General features: G+C 36.6%; 1 protein-coding gene across 1 annotated transcript in view; it reads right to left on the minus strand.

The window, feature by feature from the left end:
* Positions 1-18,586, minus strand: part of LOC126828371 (actin nucleation-promoting factor WASL) — a 129,374-nt gene that overhangs the window by 66,297 nt on the left and 44,491 nt on the right. Inside the window, exons 4-6 of the mRNA XM_050558146.2 lie at positions 10,435-10,534; positions 8,823-8,888; positions 689-830 (exon numbers count right to left, since the gene is read on the minus strand). Of these exons, the coding sequence (XP_050414103.2) occupies positions 689-830; positions 8,823-8,888; positions 10,435-10,534 (308 nt within the window). The remainder of the gene's footprint in view (positions 1-688; positions 831-8,822; positions 8,889-10,434; positions 10,535-18,586) is intronic.

Consider the following 18,586-nt stretch of genomic DNA (forward strand, 5'->3'; position numbering starts at 1 on the left):
ATCAGATTTAGCTCTTGCATAATGTATGTTTAATATTAGTTCAGGGGGATATATTTCATTTCTAAGCATCAACCAATCAAATTGCTTATCTCTGCTTAGTGCTTACCCTATGCAGAATATGCCCATCTTTGAACTTCATCAAGGCATTGACCTAATAAACACCTACCCCAAGTTTGAACATTCTAGCTCAATTAGAAGGAGAGTTATTCTGTCACAAAAAGTGTGAAGGATAGACAGACAGACGGACGGACGGGGACAGACAAACTTTGAAAGGCGGGGGGACAAAAATGATGATAAATGGGCTATGCCTTAATTTTTTTGGAGAGAGAGAGAGAGAGAGTTTAACTCTACTTGACACAAACTAGGTCATTTCGAAACTAACATATGGTTTTAATTTTTTATTTCAATAATTCGCTTTCGTGTAGGGGTCTTTAGCAGTGGGAGGAAACCGGAGGACCCAGAGAAAACCCACGAGGATGGACAGGCGACCCTACTCCTTGTCACGTACAACCAGGGATTCGTAACCATACCAGTTGACTAAATGACAGGCCTATGATACAGCGCGCACGTGCTTACCAGCCCCCCTACTTTTTTGGAAGGGTATATATACATATATTCAACTTTTATTTTGACATGTTGATTGTTGGTTTTAGCTTTAATAAAATAGTTTATATTAAAAGCAACTTACTTGAAATTTGTAGGAGTTCCAATGTCATCTTTAGTTAATTTTCCTTTCTTCTTTTCTTTCTTGTTTTTCTTAGACAATGTCCCAGATCCATTTATTTTATTATCAACATTAGTAGTTACTTTAGTTTGGTTGCCAACTGATCCTGTAAATTTGTTATACTTTAAGATCAATTCACATTAAAGTAGCTAAGTCTCTAACTCAATATAGGCGAAAGACCGAAGAAATTTATCGTTCAAGTTCGTTGCAACAACCTCTGTGGGAGATTTTAATTTTTTAAATTACACGTCTCTTTGTACTAATTTAAAAACCATGATCTCCACACATTCGGCATGTGCCAGTATTTAATAATTATTTTTTAAAAATGGAATTCTTTTTAACCTAATCACCTAAAAAATAAACATTACACACGTAGGAATACACGCAAAGTTTGTTGCAGAGTGCCATTTTGGCCAATCAAAATAAAGAAAACGTTTAGCCCTGATCCTTCAATCATGGCGTATTATAGTCAACAAGGACACATTTTTCTGGCATTCTGACCAGAAAAATGAAGTGCCTTATTCATCAGAATGCAACACAGCCCTGCAAGTTACTGGTTTTTAACGACAACACCTGGAGGCATTGTGTGGAATATTCAAAACAGTGGCAGACTTTGGATGGAGAAGAAAAAAACATTGCAATCACGTATCGAGATGTGTTCGAAGGTATGTTTGTATGTTATTATTAGTTATTTTATTATTATTTTCTTAGTCTTAGTATTTAAATTTTTTCTAGGCTGTGAGTGTTCACGTTGGTTGTTGTTAAGAAATATATAAAGTACTTGTTCACAATACATGGTATCACGCAAACCAGTGGTGGGCAAATTTTCAAGTTTAAAAACAAAACTGAAGCCTAAACTGGTGAAGGGCAAAACATTTTTATGAAACATAACTAACAAATTACATTAGTCATTAATTACAATGTCAAGGGTTATGAAATATCATTTTCAATAAAGAAATATGGAGTACAGCACATAATATTTAAAATTACATTCTTATTAGAATCATTTTAGTCAGGTTCCATGGAACTTTGTCAAATTTATATTCCGTCGGTGATTGGTCTAAAACAAAACCTGCCGTCTTGTGGGAGCATAGTTTGGAATAGCCTTTACAGACAAATCAAAGGCAATTAGTCTAAGCCGTAAAAAGATCTGCAAAGATTATTGATCCTACAGGCGGAAATGCTATTTAAATAAGCAATTTTAGATTTTGATTTCATTTAGAGATTGCATTGCTCAAAAAAAAATTCACACGTGACATACAATTGTTTTTTCTATCATATTTCCTATTTTCTTTAGGAACAAAGAAAGAAGCTTCAAAGGTGAATCAAAAAGATGTTCCTGTAAAGTTGCTGCTCTTTCCTGTACAGATCTATGTGGATGTTAAGACTGTCAAAATTCCACACCTACACACACAGAGATGGCTATGGATGATAATGATGATGATGATGATCATGATGATGAAGAAGAATGTTGAATGTAAAAACTATATATTGTTACAAAGATAATAATCAATACATTCTCAATAAAAAAAAAAATATATATATATTTTCATTATTACATCAACAAATATTTGTTTTAAAAGTATTATTATTTTTTCCTTTTCTTTAAAATGATTTTCTATCCCCAATTCTTTGTACACCTTTAACCTGGCATTACTAAAATTAAAGCAATATATGGGAGCATGGATTTTATCCTCAGTTGAATGCTACATTCTCACATAGTTTATAACTCTTACATCAGGGTTTTTTTTGTGTCTGTCCCTTATTATCGGCTGAAGTTTAGTGATTTTTTTTTCTCTTAATTTCTGATATTTTTAAAATCAAGTTATTCCATCGGATTATAATTTTGTTTTATCTTATAGTAAAACTAATGTTTTAAATCTGTATCATTAGTCGAGTTTAAATTTTGAACAGTTTTACAATTCAAGTAATCTTTGTTAATATTGAACCTATCATTGAACTCGCTATAACATATATTAACCATAACAAATTCATTATCCATATTTTGTACACTTTAGTCCGTGATTGATTTAGTATAATTTTAAAATCAAAATCAACATGTTTTATTAAATTTTAAAATGACTTTGTTATATATGTTTTTACATACCTATTGTATGCTGACTCAAGCCTATAAATTCATATCTTATCAACAGAGCTTGTACATACTGTTTTTTTCCATATTCATTTTCATTAAAATCAGAACTTTTGTCAATTAAAGTCATTACAGTAATATTTAAAGGAGCTAAATCGCTAACACTTGAGACCTAGAAATTGACAAAAGTGGGTCGCAACGCATATAATACTGTAGTATGAATGTATATAAATTGATTTACATTCAATGGTTTCCGTTTTTACTCCAATTTCAAATCATCTATGTTCGACAAAATATGCCATCAGTCTCAAACAAGTGCAAATTTCTAGTGTCTGGTTATTCCAGTCTATATACGCCGTTTGACTTGGTGCAATGTGTCTAGCTTCGTCCCTCGAATCTCTTGATACAACTGGGGCTGAAGCGCATTATGGTACACGATTCGTGTACAAATGGTAAAATGTTTATTTTGTCTTAAATATTGGATATCAAAAGCCCATCTTTTTCCGGTAAGATCACAACATGTATGTTGATTTAATTTGACAAATAAATCGTGTTTTCAATGTTGAAGATTTTGGATGATATTGAGTTAGAGACTTAGCTACTTTAATGTTTATATTTTGAACTACATGTATTAAAAATCTTAAGTATTTCTTTATATATCAAACATGTGCAGCATACATATTTATTTTAGTCTATTATGGTACATTTTTCTCAGTTGTTTGATGTTAATTATCAATGAATTAGTGTATGTGTAGTGTGTACATGTGTGTGTGAGTGTATGTAATATATATATATATGTATATGTGTATATTTATGTATTTGATTTATTATTGTAATTTCATTATGTTTTGATTGTAATTGTAATATTTATATCTGTTTGTATTTTTTTTTTTGGAGAGTGGGGTTGCCTGCTCTATAATCCAATTATCTTTAATAAATAATGTTAAAAAAAATAATTTATTTTTAAAACTCCCATAGACCGCTCCTTTGAGCAAGACCAAGTAGTCTATATATATTTTTTAAAATAGGGGAATGGACAAACAAGGGACATTTTAGCCAGTTGTTAGAACACAACCTGTATTATACCTATGCATTAATTTCAAAAAGTCATAATTTAGCAAACACAAATAACTGTCCACAAAACATCAGTTAATTGTTATTACATTGTCAAACCTTATTAGGGGTGCTTTTGTGGGTATATTGATATTAAAAGGTATTTCCAACCTTATATGGAGGGTGGGGGATTAAGCAGTGTATGGGGGGGGGGGGGGAGTGCTGGGCCTTGCCTTTGATTTATGCATAGTTACATTATATGGATGCTACAGTGTCGACTTTATTAGAGATGAGGAAGGGTGGGCTTAGGGGATCTATTCTAACCAGTTAATATTAGGATGAACTCGACAATGCAAAGTATGTATGTCTACACACGCAAAGACTACAGTAGGAAGAGAGCCTCTAATAAAATATAGCTTCACACACCTTGATTGATTTTGATATTTGGCAATTATCTATATTTATATTCGATTATATATAGGCCTATATCATTGCTATCAAATAACATTTCCAACCCTTCTCAAATTATCTTAATACTCGGAGCTGTGGTGGGATGTTAAACACGTAGTCCAGCTCTGAAAGTAGGTCTCATTACACTCACCTCTACGTCCAGGGACTGTGTTATTGAAGCCTTGGCGAAAAAGTTTGGCTTCCCAGTCAATTTTACTGGGCAACTTTTCACTGCGAAACGATCGCGTGTCAGTCCCTGTGAACGCCTGAACAATATAAATGAACATCTTAGTGAGAAAATAAGACCTTGCTTACCTCGCCAGAGTCAGTATGAGCGACACAAAACGCTGTTAAAAAATACGTCTCCGTCTTCTAACCGACTTGGCAGACATCATTGAAAGGGTAACGCACAAATTTAAGAACTCGGCCATATAAGATGAAACGAAGTTCAAGTAAGCCTGGTGCGAAAAAATTGGGATTTTTGAAAGAATTTGATTGTAAATTATTGTAATTTAGCTAGGCAAAGCAATAAATCCCTGAAGATTCTCAACTTTTCAAAGATTTCATTTTTTTTTCTCCCAGGCTTACTTAAATTTCGTTTCATCTTATTTGACCGAGTTCTTAAATTTGTGCGTTACCCTTTCAATGATGTCTGCCAAGTCGGTTAGAAGATGGAGACGTATTTTTTAACAGTGTGTCGTGTCGCTCATACTGACTCTAGCGAGGTAAGCAAGGTCTTATTTTCTCACTAAGATGTACATTTATATTGTTCAGGCGTTCACAGGGACTGACACTCGACCGTTTCGCAGTAAAAAGTTGCCCAGTAAAATTGACTGGGAAGCCAAACTTTTTCGCCAAGGCTTCAATAACATGGTCCCTGGACGTAGAGGTGAGTGTAATGAGACCTACGTTCAGAGCTGGACTATTAAACACGATGCATGCAAAAATTAATTCCACAGTGTCGTGTAGGCCTACTTTCTTAAGAATAATAAATTGATTCATCACATTTACACAGGCTACAAACAGCTTAAAATTTGTTGAGAGAGGACAAGCCCGTCAGGTATTACCGACAGCGGCTTCACGGGGGGGGGGGGGGGGGGGGGGTAAGAGGGGTAAAGCTTGTCTGGCATCGGGGAAAACTGTCCGTCTGATGGGGTGGAGGGTCCGAAAACACGGCACATGTGACATAATCGCCAAGTGGTAAGCAGCTGTCAGTTGGACACTCTACCCAATGAGTCATCGCTGACCTAAATCTTTCACATTTATGCACTTATTACATTTTAGCCGACACCGGTAAATACCAGTATTAATAGCGCGCACTTTCTTTTCATTAGAAATATGATTTACAACGAGTTTGGCTAAAAAAAATCATCCTAATTATATTATAGCAAAACAACGACATTGATCTATTAAATTCTCCTTAAGGTCACGTCTATTTACTAGATTTTCATTGGCTGAAAGCTCGCCGTCTCACTACTTTTATTATTGCGAGGACAAAAAATGCTGTCGTTTAGATTATTTGTTTAAAACGTTTCTGGCACATAAATTGGAGTGTGGCAGTTTTGTTTACAATACATTAGGGTTATTTCTCGAGAAATAAATATTGAAACTTTCCACAGCGGTGAGTTGCAACGACTTTTGAAAACTAAGCTAGTTAGAACTTCCCAGTCCTCCACCTAATATCATCAAAAATCTTCGACATTGAAAACACAAATTATTTGTCAATTCAAATCAACATTGGTCTTGTGATCTTACAGGTAAAAGATGGGCTTCTGATATCCAATATTCAAGACAAAATAAACATTTTACCATTGGTACACGAATCGTGTACCATAATGCGTTTCAGCGCCATTTGGAACAAGGGACTCAAAGAACAGGGATAGACATATTCCACAAGTCGTGTCAAATGGTGACGCTATATTCTTATCTGGAGAGTGTGAGCAATAAATACCATTGGTGTAGACTGGAAAAAACAGACGCTAAAGATTGCCATTCACATGAGACTTCTGGTGTATTTCGCCGAACATAACTGATTAGAAATTACAGTAAAAACAGAAACGATTGAATGTAAATCAGTTTATATACATTCACATTACATTATTATATGCGTTGCGACCCATTTTTGTCAATTTTTAGATCCCAAATATTAGCGATTTAGCTCCTTTAAATATGCATTATGCAAGAACTAAATCTGCCTATTGCAGGTCTTTTTTCTGGCTTCAAATGTCATATAAATTATTATTCAAACATTTATTCACAAGACAAGCATTTAATCAACTCTCTAGATCATTCGATGAGATAATGAATGAATTCGAACACCTGTGCCATATCATAATTAAACGTTGTTTATTATCATACCAATACTTGACAATATAATAAAGACTTTTCTTGCTATATCTTGTCAAAACCAGAAATAACTATGCCCAGAATACAGTAATTAGATTGAAATGTTCAATATATTCACTTTTCATTATACCTATTTTTGAACTGTTATAACTTATCTAAATCTTACATAATTCATCTTTAAGTCTATAAATAAAATTTACAGATAATTAAAGGGGAAGGGCAACAATTTTCAACAAGGTTTCCATAAATCTTAAATATATATTGATAAATAATCCCCTCTGTAAAGCAAGCAAATAAGTTTTTATAGGCAAGAATTTAATTTTAATTAAACCAGAAGTGACATATACTGATGTCCAAAAGAAAGTATACACACTAAAAATACAACTAAGTTTTGTTTAAATAAAAAAAATGTGGTAAACCTACACTGAACATGTCTCGTGTGTCCAAACTCAATATTTCTAAGCAAATAAGCGGCAAAACAAATGGACATTGTACACAAATACCGCATACAATGGAAAAACGACTTTGTTTGAAGCAGGACGAAATGCTCAGTGCATACTTTCTTTTGGACATTAGTATAGTTGGCACTGGGCTCTATAGTAAGCATATAGATTTGGCACAAGTTTATTGCTGTATTGTGTTCACGCGCCGTCCTTTGGCCAAAAATCTGATCAAATGGGTAGTTTATTCGGATATGATAAACACAAATTTTTTATTTTTTAATGTTTAGTACACAAAGCCGTCGCTTAAATTCACCCATACTGAACTGTACGCTTTGCCTCAATTCACGCCACATGGCTAATTGTTTACATCAGGTTGTTTGATTGACAGCTTGCAAGTTTTGTCTCCTTGAATGTTTTTGTTTGTGCTGAGTCTAGTGACAGTGTTTTTATTTATTTCAACAGACTTTTGGCACATATATATTCAAATAAATATATAAATTTCTAAAATATGTCAAAGTCAGACACCACTGTATTGGAATATAAAATATCTCTTCTATGGGTCTATAGTAATGCAGTATAAACATTTGAGCCGAGCCATTCTCAAGTGGAAATGGAAGAAAAAAGGAAAAGCTGTTCACATCGGCATTATGTGCCAAAATGCACTATATTATATGTCTCACATGCCCATAATTTTGATCTGTTTATGTTGAAAAATGCTGTCAGCAAGCACAAAAATTGTGACAATCGAGTGAAAATGGGTACTTCGGGATATATAAATATCTCGTCCAACCATGCAGCCGAAACCTGTTCGTCGTGTTTAATTACGTCACAATTTTACTTACACCACCTCCATCGTCGGGACTGATAGAACTGTGACAGGGCTGAATTCCGCGTCACTCGATTGCAATTCTGTCAATTCGGAACGTTCCGGGCTGTGAATCGAGCATCCCCAGGTCGTCGTCACACGGTTCGAAGAGATCCGTAGGGTGACCAAACTTATAGGTTATTCAGGATCAATCGGCATGCGCAACGAATGTTTCCAACAGGTGTTAGGAATATTTTTACGACTGTGAATTCGGGGGAAAATTCGTTGATATTCTTGAGTATTTGTCACAACTGTCGTACAAGAGATTAAAATTATCAAAGTAATCAACAAAGACCCACGGTAGCGAGGTTTAATCTCACAGATAATTGATTGGTGATTGCATGTTAATCTTTTGGGGGCTTCACGCCCATCCAGTTTTAATCTCACGGATAATTGATCGGTGAGTGTTTGCTTCACACTCACCGATTGAAGGCCGGATTATACGGTGTCGATTCAATGGAAATCGTATGATGGGACGGCTGATTGATGTCGTAATCCGGAACGTACAGAGGTCGAATTATCAAGAGATTTTTGGGCTGAAGTAATAAGGAAATAAATCGGGACATGAAAATGGTGTCGGATGTAACAGAGTGCCGGAGTGATCAGAGGTCGGATGTGACAGAGTGCACTGTATATTTGTTTTCATACATCTCCTTTTTATCAATCTGTATGGATGTGGTTGGAAGGTTTCTTTTTGCTGCATGTAATGGCTATAACAATCTAAAAACAAACAGTAAAATACTGCACTAGTAGTGTTGAAGTAGGGTCACTTTCAGTGTCTACTTGTTAGAATGAAGTTTAGTTAAATATCGTAAGAGATCCTTGATTAAAGATAATTTGTTTAATTACCTGCTGAAGGAGGATTACTGGCACCTACAGGTCGATTATTATGATGAACTGTTCTTTGTTTCTTTTCTTAAAAAACAATAAAAAACAAGCAAGCAATAAATTATCTACCATTACTATGTTGGTTACATAAAGCCTAGCTCACAACCCCCCATACGTGTTTTGACACACATGGGTCGTAGGGTTTGGTAGCTCGCAGGGCAGCCACACGAAACCTAGTGAAAATTTTGCATGTGCAGAACGAAAAGTCTCTACGGCCAGTCTGTGATCTTCTCTGCTGTCTCACACACACACAGAAGTGATGCATGAGCCTTTCCCACATAGACTGCCCATAGTAGCACGTACAGAGGGTTGTGAGCTAGGCGTACGTTACAAATCAAATCTTCATAGTACATAATCTCTTTCATTGATTCAAAATGTGCTTTTGTTCAGTTTTGAATTTGTTTTGACTAAAAATTAGTAATGACTGAGAGTGAATTCACCCTAGACATCAAGATAAAAGTAAGATAGGTTGCCAGGCAATGAAACATACACCCACAGCAGCTAAATCATCCGAGCAGTTGACAAGGGTTGTCACATATTTATTCTTTAGTAGGTGGTGGGGGGGGGGGGGCATTTACCAGACAATTTCATTCTGATCAGATTATAATTTTCGTCGTTTGAGGGTTCACAAGGTTCTACAAACTGAAACAAGGGCCTTAACTTTGGAAGTAATTTACAGAAATTGTTGAAATTCGAGAGGCTTTTTCGTTTTACTAATTTAAATAATGCATATCAATTTCATGTGGATCAGATGATAACTTTTGTCGTTCGAGCGTAAAGTTTAACAAGGGAAATAACTCTAGAAGTAAATGACGGAAATTGCTGAAATTGAATAGGATTCTTTGTTTCACTAATTTAAATGATGCATATAAATTTAATACAGATCAGATGATAACTTTTTTTCGTTCGAGCGTTCACAAGGTTCAACAAAGTTAAACTTCAGACGTAATTAACGGAAATTGTTAAAATTCATGACGAATCTTCGTTTCTCTAATCTAAATAATGCATATAAATTTCATACAGATTGAATGATAAATTTTGGCGTTAGAGTGTTCACAAGGTTCGACAGTGAAACAAGGGCCATAACTCTGACGGAAAATAAAATACTAAAATTCAATAGGCTGCTTTGTTTCACTAATTCAAATGATCCATATAAATTTCATACATAACTTTTGGCGTTCGAGCGTTAACAAGGTTCAACAAAGTGAAACAAGGACCATAACTCTAGACATAATTAACATAAATTGCTGAAATTCAATAGGCTTCTCTATTTCACTAATTTAAATGATGAATATAAATTTCACACAGATCGGATGATAACTTTTGTTATTATAGCGTTTACAAAGTGAACAAGGGCCATAACTCTAGATGTAATTGATGAAAATTATCAAAATTAAATTGGATTCTTCATCTCACTAATCTAAACAACATATATCAATTTTAAGACAATCAGATGATAAATGTAGTCTGTAGTGGGTTCACAAAAAATTGTGGACGACTGGTGGACCGACGGGGGTGACTGCAATATAAGACCACATTTCCATGTGGGCGTATAAAAATAAGTAATATTTACCTTGCTTCCTCAAGCTCCTCTCATGCAATTTTTGTTCTACCGCACTTTTAAACAAATTAGCCTCATCTTCACTAGCAAAGTTAAGACCAGCTTGAGTTTTCTGTTAATCAGTAAATAAATTAATTTAAGATAGTGACAAAGCACATGTAATTATCACAACTTGTCAGTAGTTAGAAGTATTCCCCTATAAAATATATGGCCATGCATGATATATTCTCTTAACTTCTATTAAAAAGAAAGCCATAAAAAAATCAGACACATTTTTCAGTAATATTTAGACATCTAGATGTGACAATAGCTAATTTGCTATCTTATTTCACTTCAAACCATGGATTGTTATTTGCATTTTTGGGACAATATCTATTTATACAAATTTGATTGTGTGAAATGTATTTACAATTGGTGACGTCTGTATTCTGTAGGACCAGAGGAGTGCTGAGTGGGTAGCTGGCTCCCACATAAAGAAAAAGAAAATTATTGATAACGCTCATATCCAATGAGATTTCAAACCTGGGTACAGGCGTGTGTGGCTTACAGGGGTGTGTCTACATGTCTGTGCCTTCGCATCTAAAAAGGTGCCCTGACCCTCAAATACAATAGAGTTACCTCAAATACTCAAGGAAATGCCTGTGTCAACGTCATCATATTCCCATTGTCTTAAAGATACATTATGGGAGATTAGATAAAGAGCTGGTAGTTCTCACTATAATAGTTAAAAACTAGATAATGTAAAGGGAATTTGCTGAAATTTCAGTCAAATTGATCCACCCTGAACCAAGTATTTAGCGATTGAATTTTGGGCCTAGCCTCGATCATCATTACTAAAGTCGGTAAAAAACATAGTCTCGATTATCCATTTTTTGATTTAATCAGAAGCAGCAGACAGGGTTCTAATCCAGTAAATATTGCAGGCTAGCGATGCCATTAAGAGTTGATTATGGTCTGGATAAGTAAATTAATGTCTAATCAATAATTCAGATAACCTTTCAGGCCTAAAGAAAGACCGTGCAACTGGCAGATTTATCTCATGCATAATGTATGTTTAATGCCAATATTGTGCCCTCTTTTCCTTCTTCCCTTCTCTTGTGTCAACCAGATTCAGCAATGCTACAAACCAATAGCATTCAATAGTAAGTGCAGGGGGACTGCACCACACAAAATTTACACAAAAACAAATACATGGCAAAACATCATACTCAGGAAAACACAAACAGACAGACAATTCAAAAAAAGTGAATGGATCCGGGGGCTAGCCGTAAGTGTCCACTGCGCTGTACAGTCCAGGGTCTGTAGTGACACAGACTTCACTCAAATTTGAAAACAATCAGGAATACAACCCAAAGAAACCATTGTGCAATGCCAGCATGAGTCATGAACTGCTATATGCTACACGAAATACGAATGTAAGCATATGTAGTAAAATTCAACTATACAAGTGAAATGTATAAAAAAAGAAGAAACATTTCCAGTTACATGTGACGCCCAAACGCACCAATAGCTACCGCATGGAATGCAGGTGATGCTTGGGATCATCATGGGGGTCCAACCCAAGATTTGCACGACTCTGACTTTGAATGTTACAGTCATTGTGGCATTGAATTCCAGGGTGGAAACATCAGTTTAATTGTTTTAGTGACCAGAAAACAAATTTTGATATGCGTCGGCTTACCCAAAATGAAAGGTTACGTGCCCTTGGCATGCTACAGATCGGCACAACACAGGCGGTTGTGGCGCGGACGATGAATGTTTCTCAGTCTGTCATAAGCAGGCTATGGTCCAGATACCGTGATACACAATCTGTACAGGACAGACCACGCTCAGGTCGACCAAGGGCGACAACTCAAGCCCAGGATCGATTTATCCGTACCTTGGCCTTGAGAAATCGTGTCATCACAGCAAATCAGATCAGCGCTCGTCTTCAAACAGACACTGGTGTGAGAGTGAGTGGCCAGACGATTCGGAATCGACTGCATAGGGGTCACCTTCGCGCCCGACGTCCTCGCGTGATCCCTTGTTTGAGAGATCATCACATTCAGGCAAGACGTCGTTGGTGTAGGGATCGTCAACACTGGGATAATCGACGCTGGAGCAATGTGATGTTTTCAGATGAGTCAAGGTTCACTGTTGATTTTTTGGACAGACGTAGGAGGGTGTGGCGTCGTCGAAACGAGCGCTTCCAAGACGTTAACGTCATCAGACATGATCGATTTGGGGGTGGTTCTGTTATGGTGTGGGGAGGCATCACTGTTGCTGGAAGAACGGCTTTACATGTTGTTGCAGGGCGTGTTACAGGCCAGTACTACCGGGACAACATCTTGGCAGTCCATGTTGTGCCGTTCGCACGACGTCATGGCCGCCGTTTCATCTTCCAGGATGACAACGCAAGATGTCACAGGGCCAGGATCGTTACAGGTTACCTCCAACAACAGAACATCACCACATTACCTCTCCCCCATCGAGCATGTCTGGGACATGCTTGGACAGAGGTTACGTCAACGTCAACAACGTCCTGCCAATGTCCAAGAACTTGCTGCTGCGTTGCAACAGGAATGGGACAATCTGGACCAAAATGACCTTAGACGTCTCATTAGGAGTATGCCACTTCGGATCAATGCTTGTTTGGCAAACAGAGGAGGATTTACCCGTTACTGACTTGGTTGTGATGCTGTGGTAACTTTGCTGTTTGACCCCGGGTATCATTTTACCCTTATAATGGTCAGTCTGTGCCTTACTTAGTCTAACGATCATTTGGAATAAATCGATGAATGTGAACTTCATTTCATTTTGTCATTTGTTTCTTCGTCAGTTTCATTCGGTGACTTTAATAACACTTAAAAATCAAATATCCCCTACTTTTTTTGAATAGTATATATGGCACATGTTCCATCCGTCACAAAAAAAAACTAAAAAAAAAACAAAGAAGCAAATAGGAAATGTAGACTGTCTTGAGAGACAGCCGTCTGCTAACTGAGTGGCGACGTTATTTTGGGAATGACGTCATATCTTAGAATGTGATAAAAAATCACAGTAATAAGGGCGATAATCCGAATAAGTTAAAAGCTTAAAAAATAAAAGTTTTAGCGACTAATCAGAATTATTAAGTTATGTAATTGTACAATTTATAATATATTATTAATATAATACCCCACACAAAAATGCAAAACAGGTATGCTGAAGAAATCGTACTATGTAAGTGTATTTATATTTTATAAAGGCATAAAGTATAAGGGAGGTAATTCAGATAGGGTTAGGTAACTACAGAAAATCTAAAATAAAATTTAAATTGGATCATTATCCAGTATGTAGTCGGTTATATACTTAAAAGAAATTTCAAACTTGGTATTTTGAAGAATGGAAGTTTCAAAATTTCTTTTAAAATGCGTAATTGTGTACCGCCTTTGGCAGTGCATTTATTTAAAGTAAAGAGATTTTATTCAGGAGAGAAATAGTTCTTTATTGTTACATATTGTCAAAAATCGTAATGCCTATGAATAGAAAACACTATATAGCGTGGTATCTGGTATGTTACAATAGATTGATGGGTATTTTACTACTTCAAAACCAAATTTGTCCGTTTTGTCCAAAATACCGACATTAAATTTATTGTTAATTATATTGATGTCCAGGTCAAGAACAGATGCATTTATAGTGCCAGAATTTTCTTTATTTAATATTAGTTCAGGAGGATATATTTCACTTTTATATTTGTTGAAATTTCCGTTATCATTGATAGGTGTTATGTCATCAATGTATCGGAAGGTATAGTTTAGACTTTTAGCTAATCTGTTTTTCTTTTATGGTCTTGAAAGTAGAATTTGTATATATATAAATGTGCATTAGCCATAAATGGGGCGGGGTCAGTTCCCATTGGTAAACCAATGGTTTGCTGTATTATCTGATCCCCAACCTCAAATATGGCATTGTCAATGAGGAAATGTATGATGTTTTGAAATTTTTCTTTATCAAAAACTACAGTGTCGGCATTGCGACGTTTTATAATCCATTTAGCGAGAGAGAGAGAGAAATGGGGTTTAACGTCCACAGACTAGGTCATTTCGGGACTAATATATGGTTCAATTTTATTTCCATAATTCGCTTGCGCGTAGGGGTCTTTAACAGTAGGAGGAAACCGGAGGACCCGGAGAAAACCCACGAGTTTGGACAGGACAGCCTACTCCTTGTCACGTACAACTGGGAATTCAAAACCACGCCAGATGACTCAATGACAGGCTTAATGATACAGCGCACACGTGCTAACCACTAAGCCATCCAACCCCCCAATCCATTTAGCATCTTCTGCATAAATGGCCATAAAGTTTCTGCCTTTCCCGAAAGCTCCATTAAAGGTTTTATCTACAAACCAATCCAAATTATCTTTAAGATCTGCATATGTTAAAGCATAGTATACAAAGTAGAAAAATCGAACATTTCTATTGTTTTTGCATTAACATTTTTATTGATTTTTTCTAAAGTGTCTACTATAGGTTTATTTTTATCAATTATGAAAAAACTATTAATTCCTGTATAGCTACGAAGTGTTCTGCACCAAATGGCATGTTGGGTTTGGCATGATTTAAGTCCTTTGGTGATAGTCTTAACTAATGGTTTCGTTTGGCAGATATTGGAGGATATTATGTATCTGAATTTTACTGGGTTTTTATGGAATTTTGGTGTAGAATAAATGTAAGATAGTACATCTATTTTCACATTGTCTTTAATATCATTACTCCTGTTAAATGTATACTGAGCGCCAATGGAAAACGCATCACTTAGTTTTTCGTACAACAAAATGATCCTGTAAACATATCTTATTTATTTTGCTTCTTATTGTGAACAATATTCAAATGGGAACACATCAATAACAACACATTTGTACACTTATGGATGTTTAATTTGTAATCAACGGTACAAAGTCAGATGGGTCAAAACCAAAAGTACGACACAGATGTCAGTAGCGCGTGTGTCCTCCACAGGTTCTTACGCACGCTGTGCAGCGACGTCGCATGGAATTTACCAATGTTTGAAAGAAGGCCTGGGGCAAATTGTTCCATTCTTGAACAAGAGCAGCTTCTAAAGCAGCAATGGTGTGCATCTGTGGTCTCCGATACAGACGGCGTCCAATCTCATCCCAGACATGTTCTATCGGTGCCATGTCCGGAGACATGGCTGGCCAGTCGAAGACAATGATGTTGTTAGCGGCCAGGTAGTCCATACTAAAACGAGCAGTATGCGGACGTGCATTATCCTGTTGGAAGTGCTGAAGTTGTGGGTGCTCTCGAAACATCAAAACAACAATTGGTTTCAAGACATCATCACGGTAGGCTACAGCATTAACGCGACCCCTGCAAATGTGTAGGGCCGTCCGGTGATGAAATGTGAATCCTCCCCACACCATTACACTACCCCCAACCCATCGATTCGTTTCGAAGACGCAGCAGTCTGCAAGACGTTCCCCAAGACGTCTCCACACACGTTGACGGCCATCAGCGTGATAAAGATGAAACCGACTCTCATCACTGAAGCGCACACTTTGCCAGTCTACTCTTCTCCATGTCTGGTGTCCTTGAGAGCCCATATCAAACGCCGCTGACGGTGATGATCCCTGAGGATAGCTCCAACATAAGGTCGTCGTGCACGGAGTCCTACCTCTCTTGGACGACATCTTCAATGTTGGCACTTACTGGTCCTTGTCTTCCGACAACTGCTGCACCTGTTCGAGTCGCTGGGCGGAATCTGTCACGCAGATGAGTGACCCGGATGTAGCGGTCTTGAGCCTGGGTTGTAACGCGTTGTGGACCAGGACGTTGTCGGTCACGTGTTGATCCAGTAACTCGAACACGTTCCACCAACCTTACAATAGTGGACTGATGACAATTGAAGTGTATGGTAATAGCACGTGAAGACATGCCAGCCCTAGACATTCCCATGGTTTCATTACGTTGATTTTCAGTAAGTCTCGGCATCTCTAGCTCGATTCCTTCACACGTCCAACAACAAATTACGACAGATTGACGTTTCACAGTTCATGTACTGCACATTAAGTTGAAAACATGCTTTTAAAGGGCTCACACACGATGCTGCATGTGAATATTGGGGTTTTCATGTGCATCTCGTGCAATTTTTTTTTTTGCACACGGGCCGATATTTTTTGCGTTTGGGAGCATTGTGTGAAACAATAGTTCATAGTATTGCATAATATTATACATACAAAACCACCTAGTAATAAAATATTTGGGGCGTTTTCCATGGCGCTCAGTATATATTGGTTATGTAAAATATCTAGTTTAGTTAAATCCGTAATGCATTTATAAGTGTCATTATGGGTATTGGGCCAAAGTCCAACTTCAGTAAGAATATTTCTAATATAGTATTTTTTACAGATAAAGGCAATATTATATCCAATTTTCTCTGATTATGGTTTCGATTCTAAAAAGTTTGCACTGATTTATGGTCCCAATTCCTCATTTAGGCCAGCATTTGCACGTTGATATGTTTTCTAAAACAGCTGAGTAAAGAAGTGTTGGAGTTTGGCACAAATTTTACAGAGAAAATGAAGCGTTCTGATATTTTGGGATATTTTTTTATTTTGGGATCCAACATCCAATCCATTTGAACTGAAGGCTTTCCGATTAGATTTCACAGCTTGTTTAATATTTCCATAATATCAATATTCAGAATCCATCTTTGTTTAATTTATTTCACTAAATTAATTTCGAAAAATGAAAAAAAAAAAACGTGAATTGCAACACCGGCCATAGTAACGTTTTTAGCTGCTAGCATACTCAAGGCCAATGTGCTTACCGTTACCATGAACCCTATTGACATTCATCTGTCATCAGTAATTTCATTGGCCAGACTTACAGTAAATTGTTTACACAGGGGCCACACCAGTGTCTAAATCTTGATCATCTTCTTCTTCTCAGATTACTCATGAATCGAATGATATTTGGCATATACATGTATACTAGACATCAAGGCGCAGGCAGTTAACAGAAACATTTTCTTGATTTTCATATCTAATTCTATGACGCCATAAATTTTCAAGCTTGCAAAGATTATTGGCAATCAGAATGGAATGAAAGTACACAGAAGGGGTGTACAGTGTATAGATATACAAGATTGGTTATCAACTTTGCACCTCGTCTGGAAATGACGATGTGTTAAATCAAGTGTCAAGGTACGGTATACCCTGGCTCAGATACGTCAAATCGACTCTAGCATGTGCCACAGAACCAAACATTACTTGGCACTGGGGGAGACAGCCCCCCCCCCTCTCCCTCGCGACTTCCTCCTAAAATGCCCTAAGTTTGGTCTGTTTACCCTTCTTTTGAGGTCCTAGCAAGACTCTCTTTCGGATGATAACCTGTCTTCGTTTGTTCAGTTGGTGTTAAAAGTAGGACGTTATGGAAAAAACATTCCAAAATTAATATAGTGTACTGAGTGTATAACTAGATCTTAACCGGATTATCGTTGATAATAGGTGGAATTGATTAGATAATTAAGTGATCAACGCATTTTTCGTGTTATACCGTCTATACACCTACCTTGATTAACTACATAATCTGCCATGATTGACTGACTTAATCCTTTGTTGGACAATTCATCAATCTAAACTTAAACAGAAGTCATTGCTTCCCCTTTGTCGGACTATTCATCAATCCAATAAGAGAGATTCTAACTTTAATCCACGTGTTTACCTCGTGGTTTCTCCATTGGCGTACATTTTAATGGCATTGATGTGAGCCGACAGCATCTATAAACTAGTCATAGATGTCACATATCGTAAGAGTATATAACACCCTAAATCAATAGACAGTCATTTTGTCTGCGATATCTTTTACGTCTTTTAAGACTCCATATATAAATTCTCATCCACAGTGGCACTTTCCTGTGATCTCGATTGCTGTACGAAATTTTCTTAACATATAAGGCAGTGTTTACTATGAAGCTATGTGCTACGAGTCACCTACGCCATACGCTGAAGTTAGCTATGTCATCACCACTAATTCACCACAAAGTATTATTATTTCGAATGCCTTTCTTTCATTTGCTGCCGTATAAACCAATGTAATTTTGTAGGAATATTACGGACATACATTTGAATACCATAACCATACGGGAATTAAATATGAAAAATAGTGAGGTGTTCCTA

This window comes from Patella vulgata, chromosome 7 (genome assembly GCF_932274485.2).
Source record: "Patella vulgata chromosome 7, xgPatVulg1.2, whole genome shotgun sequence".
Lineage (NCBI taxonomy): Eukaryota > Metazoa > Mollusca > Gastropoda > Patellidae > Patella > Patella vulgata.